The sequence below is a fragment of a genome, unplaced genomic scaffold (genome assembly GCF_019419815.1).
Source record: "Pyrus x bretschneideri cultivar Hongxiangsu unplaced genomic scaffold, Pyrus_bretschneideri_v1 Contig36, whole genome shotgun sequence".
Lineage (NCBI taxonomy): Eukaryota > Viridiplantae > Streptophyta > Magnoliopsida > Rosales > Rosaceae > Pyrus > Pyrus x bretschneideri.
The window spans coordinates 3,103,251-3,110,581 of record NW_025999679.1 but is presented as its reverse complement, the minus strand read 5'-3'; the positions used below and the strand labels follow the sequence as shown (position 1 = coordinate 3,110,581).

At 38.8% G+C, this 7,331-nt stretch overlaps 1 protein-coding gene across 1 annotated transcript; it reads left to right on the top strand.

Moving 5' to 3' along the window:
* Positions 1-1,704: 1,704 nt before the first annotated feature.
* On the top strand, positions 1,705-6,692 carry LOC103950463 (protein SMAX1-LIKE 4). Its single transcript, XM_009361676.3, has 3 exons — positions 1,705-3,069; positions 4,535-4,751; positions 4,978-6,692. The coding sequence occupies exons 1-3, from the start codon at positions 1,742-1,744 to the stop codon at positions 6,589-6,591; spliced, it is 3,159 nt and encodes a 1,052-aa protein (XP_009359951.2). The 5' UTR covers positions 1,705-1,741; the 3' UTR covers positions 6,592-6,692.
* The last annotated feature ends 639 nt before the right edge of the window (positions 6,693-7,331 follow it).

Here is a 7,331-nt window from a genome sequence, read left to right as displayed (position 1 = left end):
CTCTCTATGCTGGCTTCTTTCCATCTTTTCTCAGCGGATAAGGATTTTCTTCTTTCCTAATCTCTCTCTTCTTTCTTCTCCTCCTATTTGAACGGTCACGATTAAAGCATGTCAACATCTTATATTCATTTTTTTATAAGAACAATAAGATAAAAAATAATGTATGAAATGAGAGGAGAAAAGAGAATGAGAATAAGAGGAGAAAAAATCCTACTCCTTCCTCTTTACTACTGTTTATGAATTTCTGCTGGCTTTGTCCGTCCATTTAAAGGCTGATGTGTAAAAAGGAGGGAAGCTCCCTCTCCATGATAAAAATTTCGAAATTATGGGTCCCATTGCAGTGGATCCTTTTCATGAAATCCCATTTGCATAGAAACGAAACCAGCCTCATACAGCAGAAAGGGATTCATACTATTGTTATAGAGCATAAATCCTAAGATTTTTTATGGGAATTATAGAAATAAAGAATAACGTTAGAGAAACTAAAATTTTAAATTAAATTTACAAATGAAATGATGGGTCACTAATGAAATAAGCATGTTAATCAATTCTTAATTAATAATCTAATCATCAATCACAACATTATTTGATTTACAAATTTGATTCAAGTCTCTCTAACATTACCCATATATAAATCACACTCATAACAATTTTTAATTATCATTGAAGTAAAAATATAAAATAAAAAAAAATAAAAAAATAAAACAAAAGAACAGAAATACGGAAAATAAGGGAGTCAGACTAGTTCAGCAATTCCCTCCTCCTGCTTGGTGAATCATGCCATTAAAACTTGGGTGCATTTTTCTCACCATTCTCAAGTAGCAATAATGCTCAGGTGAAATGAAAGGTTTGTATGAGTTTAAATTTTAAGATTTGTACAGAATATTGTATTAGATGAAATGGAAGAATGCATCCGATGTGTTATACGACCGATATATTCACTATACAAATAAAATAGTGAGCATTACTATCACTTGAAGGTGATAAAGTAAAAATATTCCCATTAAAACTTACCCTCTGCGTTGATATTTGAAGTTCCCAACGGTTTCAAAATGATTATAAAAGTTTACCTTTTATACCAATTTTGTCCCAAAACAAAATTCTTGATTAATGACAAGAAAGCTAATAATGGAGAAATTTTTTACGGTGACGGGAAAACGAGTGGTACACCACTTGTTTTTATGTAAGTGGTAGAAAATTTTATTTTTTAAATTATTAAGTTTTTAACACACATATCTTACCATTTATATAATAACATGTAATTTACCACCTTATATATCAGTCTTACTGAAAAAATCTCTTCTAAGGAGTGCAAATAAAAGGCTAATAAAAGCTGAGTAATCACAGAAAAAGTAAAAGAAAAAATAGTAATGAATAAATAATTAAAAACTCAATATAGGAAGTATAAAGAAGGTGGCCTAGCCTAGCTTGGTTTTCCCTAACTAAAGCTCAACTCAAAACTCCCCTCTTGCTCAGTTGATCATAGCTACTCTTTCATACTCTCTCTCTCTCTCTCTCTCTCTCTCTCTCTCTCTCTCTCTCTACTTCCACTTGCGGTGGTGGTGTTTCAAGCTTTCTAAAGTTCCAAGCTTTTTTTTCTTTCTCCTCAGGTTAATATTTGGGTTGGGGGTTAGAGGAGGATAAGAAGTGTAAGAGAAAAAGAAGTAATTATTTGTGGTTGTGAAGAAAGCGCTAGTGAAAAATCAAAGGGTGGGTGTGGGGGGTGGGTTTTGACCAAGTGATGCGCTCAGGAGGTAGTGCGGTTCAGCAGACCCTCACAGCGGAGGCTGCTTCGGTGTTGAAGCACTCTCTCAGCCTCGCAAGGCGGAGAGGCCATGCTCAGGTCACTCCTCTCCACGTGGCCGCCACTCTGCTCAGCTCAAGAACTAGCGTCTTGCGGCGGGCCTGTCTCAAATCTCAGCCGCACCAAACCTCTCATCCTCTCCAATGCCGAGCCCTCGAGCTCTGCTTCAATGTGGCTCTCAACCGTCTCCCAACAACCCCTGGCCCTCTCCTCCACGGCCAGCCCTCTCTCTCCAACGCCCTCATCGCCGCCCTCAAGAGAGCGCAAGCCCACCAGAGAAGAGGCTGCATCGAGCAGCAGCAGCAGCAGCCGCTCTTAACCGTCAAAGTGGAGCTCGAGCAGCTCATCATCTCCATCCTCGACGACCCGAGTGTCAGCAGGGTCATGAGAGAGGCTGGTTTCTCCAGCAGTAACGTCAAGAACAACCTGGAGGACTCCTCAACTTCCTCCGTTTTCCAGTGTTACAGCAGCTCCGGCGGCGTTTTCTCTTCCCCTTGCTCTCCTTCTCCTCCCTCAGACCACCACCACCAAAACAAAATAGTTCCTGTGAGTTTCTGGCAACCCCACTTCCTGGCTTACACTGGTGAGCAAAATCCACTTCTTTTTTCCCCTCAAAAGGCAAAACCTCCATTGATAATCAGTAACCCCACCGCCGCCGCTGCCAATGACTACTCTGGTAGTTCTTCAAAGGAAGAAGATGTTAAGTTGGTGTTGGAGGTGCTGGTGAGGAAGAAGAGGAGGAACACTGTGATAGTTGGTGATTCAGCTTCCATGACTGAAGGGCTTGTCTCTGAAGTTATGGGGAGGATAGAGAGAGGAGTGGGAGTTCCTGAGGAGCTGAAATCAACCCAGTTCATCAAGTTCCAATTCTCACCTGTTTCCGTGAGGTTCATGAAAAGAGAAGATGTGGAAGCAAATCTCTCAGAGCTCAAAAGAAAAGTGGACTCATCATTTCTCGGAGAAAGAGGTGCTATAATTTACACCGGAGATCTGAAGTGGGTTGTTAGTGATGAGGAGAGAGATCAAAATCAAAACTCTGGTGGGTATTATAGCCCAGTTGAGCATTTGGTTTCAGAGATTGCAAGGTTGGTCTCTTCAGATAATTCAATCACTAGCTCAAAGGGGAAGGTGTGGGTGATGGGAACTGCAAGTTACCAGACACACATGATGTGCCAAATTAGGCAGCCACCTCTTGAGAGTCAATGGTGTCTTCAAGCTGTTTCTGTTCCTTCTGGTGATCTTGGTCTCTCCCTTCATGCTCGCAGGTCAGTTTTTCATTTCTCTCTCTTTTAACTTTATTTTTATTATTATTATTCATGTTCACTGTTATTTTAAATGTGTATATATAAATCTATATACAATCCTCCATGGATGGTGAATCCTTGAACTATAGTTTTGCTTAAAGGTTTACATTACAAGGTCTGCATGAAACAAGAAACACTGTCCTTTTCTTTGCTCTTTGTTTTGAGTTACAGGTTTCACTGCTAGATATTTAAGATAAAAAGTAAAAAAAGTTCATGAGGCCTTTTTTTCTTCCTTGTTCACATATATACATCCAAATTTTTTTTTTTCAGTAAATACATTCCATATTACGAAAGAATAAGCATAAGTAAATCATTTTGTTTATTTTGGCCGTCCACATAATAATTATAAATTATTTTGGAGAACCCTCATTAATTTGGGGCTAGAAATGAAAATTAGGCCTGTTAAGTTAGTTTATAGATGATCATAATAAGATTAAGCTAATATATATGTATACATTTACACAGATTGCTTAAGGGGAGGGATCCCCATTTTTCTAAAAAAATGGGGACACACTCCCCACCGTTAGATATAACTTTAATAAAATTGTGTGATTGAGATTGTGTGGCCTGTGTTTTAATCTCAACCACACAATTTCATTAAAACCAATCTAACGGTGGGGAGCGTGTCTCCATTTTTTTGAAAAAATGGGATCCCTCCCCTTAAGCAATCTGTATATTTGCCTCATTTTAATTATTCAAATATTTGCCTTACTTTAAGGAAGTGATCCCCATTTTTTTACAAAAAGATGGGGATTAGTTGTGGGGTTCACACTGTATTGGACTTTAACAATCCGAATAGTTTATTTTGCAAGTTGCACCTCATAGATCGTCCTTGCAAAATATTAGTCAAATAAAAAATGTTTAAGACATCTAATTGGGTTCAAATAAATTAACGAATACTTAATTATATAAGAAAAAATGAAATTTTATCTTGATAATTAAATAGGCAAATAGTTTCGGATTGAATTGAATTTTTGCAAGGATGATCTATGAATCGAGACTTATAAAATAGATGATTCAGATCGTTGAAGTTCGATGTGGAGTGAGCTCCATACCTAATCCACATTTAAAAAAAAAAAAAATGAGAATCCATTTACATAAAGGGTCTGTATATTTACATATATTTGCCTCATTTTAATTATTCAAATAGTATGATATTTTGACAAAATGAAAATATTGTATATAATAAACCAAGTTTTTCATTTTTGTTTTAGCAAATGATATTATTTACATTAAAATGGTGGTGAAGTGGGTTAAACCTCACAATGGGCTTGCAATAATGTGGTTTAAATTCGCCTCTAGTGAAAATCGAACCTAAGACCTATCTCTTATAAGTGAAGAGAAATATTAACAGACCATAATACTAAATAACATGATAAATGAGGTGAGTATTAACAATTATGCGATGTGCTTGTGTGATTGACAGTGTCCAAGACTCAAGATTAATAATCTCTCAAAAACCATCTGAAGTTCTGGAAACAAAACCAATATTCAATAGCAAGGAGCAATATCATAATAATAACAGGCTCACTTGCTGTCAAGAATGCACTTCAAATTATGAAAAAGAATCTCAGCTCTTGAAATCTGACGAGCAGAAATTGCCTGCCTGGCTGCAACCACATGGAACCGAAGCCCGCCAAAAGGTACCGTACCAACCAATTCCACATTTTTCAAATTTACTTTTGACTTAAATACCACAATTTTAGGAGAATAAGTTACGTTGCAAACGTTATCCCAAATTAATCACACAATGTCAGCAAAGATGCAGTTTGGAAGATTGGGCACATGAGCTAGTAGTAATTAAAAAGGAGAAATTAATTTACTGTGTTTCTTTTTATTTAATTCTAATATGTAGTTAAAAAATTTCAGGATGAAGTAGCTCAATTGAGGAAAAAGTGGAACAGCTTATGCTGCAGTGTGCACCAAGGAAGACATGCAGCTCAGAACAACTTGAGCTCTTCTAATTTGTACGACAATCAAAGCGTAATTGGAAACAACTCCTCTTATGCTTCAGCATACCCTTGGTGGTCTACCAAGAATGGCTTCTCTCCAGATCCGAATTCAATCTCCTTCGGTCACGATCCAGCTTCGGAGCTTGCTCACGGCTCTAGTCTTGTGCCTCGATTCAGGAGACAACAATCGTGCATGATTGAGTTCAACTTCGACAATGGGGTCCAAAAGAATCAAGTGACGGAACCAAGTCTGGATTCTCTGGTAAACACTGAAGGCAAGGAACTGAAGATCACTCTTGCTCTTGGCAACTCTGTGTTTTCGGGCTCGGAGAAAGTGGTGGAGAGAAAATGCACTGAAAGAACAATGCAGAGAGCTGACATGTGCAAGCTACTGAAAGAAAATGTTCCTTGGCAATCCGAATCCATTCCTTCAATTGTAGAAGCGATTTTCAACTCTAAAACTGCCAGGCAGGAGACTTGGTTGCTGATTCAGGGGAATGACTCGATTGGAAAAAGAAGGCTGGCACATGCAATTGCTGAATTGGTTCTTGGGTCTGCTGATTCACTCCTCCATATCGACATCAACAAAAATGAAAATGAGATGAACCCGAGAGTAGAAGTTGTAGCAAGAGCCTTGAAATCCAATGAGAAACTTGTTGTCTTGGTAGAAGATGTTGATATGGCTGACACCCAGTTCTTGAAATTTTTAGCTGATGGTTTCGAGAACCGAAAATTTGGAGAAGTTAGTAGAAGTGAAGGGATTCAAAGCCAAGCCATATTCATCTTGGCTAAGAGTGACTCAACAAGATATGACGAAGAGAAGGCCAAGTACCCGGATTCTATAATCCAAATGGCGTTGAAGGTTGATGAGAAAGCTAGTGCTAGTCCAAGTTTTCGGGGAGTTAACTTCGATCACAAGAGAAAGGCTGAGTTGGAGCTACAAATCAAGACCAAGAGTTCAAGAAGTGGAGAGAAGGAAGATCCAAGTGTGGTTGCTGTTGAGAATGTGAATAACAAGGAGGTCTTCTCAAGGCAATCAAGCTTCAACACCCTTGATCTCAACCTCAAAGCCGGGGAGGACGATGAAATCGAAGACAAGGCAGGGGAGCTGAGCCCCAATTCAAGTGACTTAACTCGCGAAACCAACACCGATCTCGAAACCCCACATGGGTTCCTGGAATCGATTGAGAACGTCATTGTTTTCAATCGGAGCCCGGCTAGAGATCGAGAGGCAACCGAGCTTTTCTTGTCCAAGATTGAAGGGTGTTTTGGGGAGGTATATGGGAAACTAAATGTGGTTAGATTTAGTGTGGATAAGAGGGTGTTAGAGGGGGTTTGTATTGGGTCTGGATATTTTCCCAATAGCTTGTTTGAGAAATGGCTGAAAGACATTTTTCAGACAAGCTTGAGGGCGGTCAAACTTAGCGGGAAAGAGGGTATACTTGTAAGGCTCTGTTTGGGTGACAAAGAAGATGGCATTTTGGAGGGTTTCTTGGGTTCTTGTCTTCCTATGAAAATCCATATTTCTTGAGTGAGGTTATATTCTTCCACATATGCCTCTCTCGTCCAATATTGTCTGCTTCTGTAACAAGTGCTAATTTTCTAAATAGGATGGTGTTTTATTTTTCTTCACTTTTCAACCAATTAATTTTGTTCTCCCCCTTCCTTCTCTTTTCCCCCAAATTATAGGGCACAAGGTTCATAACCCTAGCAATCCGTAAACATAGCTTCTTGTGTGAGGGAGTAGGGAGACATTGTTTTCGACCACATTTGTGTACCACGATTTATCAGATAGAAGTAGGCCTCGGAACAGTTTGGTCTGATCGGTTTCTTGACCAAAACCGCCACCGGATCGTCCAATACTAACCATGGTTGATATGCCAAGAACTAGAACTTAGTTTGGTTGATCCGATTTTCCAGACGACTGTTAGAGACCTGATATGTTTTAAAATGGTAGAGGATAGAAGTTTTTCAAAACAAAGAGGAATTTGAAAAGCCAAACGCCGGAGTGATATAGGAGCTTATTGACGCAGTGTGACAAAGAAAAGGAAATTAAACAAAGAACAATAACTAGAATCCAGTACCCAGGCATCCTATTTATATTGCGTGTGGCCCTAGAAGCTCTAGGGGTCGTAATAGAAAAACGAATAAAAAAATAAAATGTTAAAAAGCTCCTAAACATGGTATCCTAATCAAACACAGTGAATGACAGAAGTTCGTTGAAAAACCCCAAATGTCATGGCAAAGCATGCACATCGTGGTTCTCTTCGA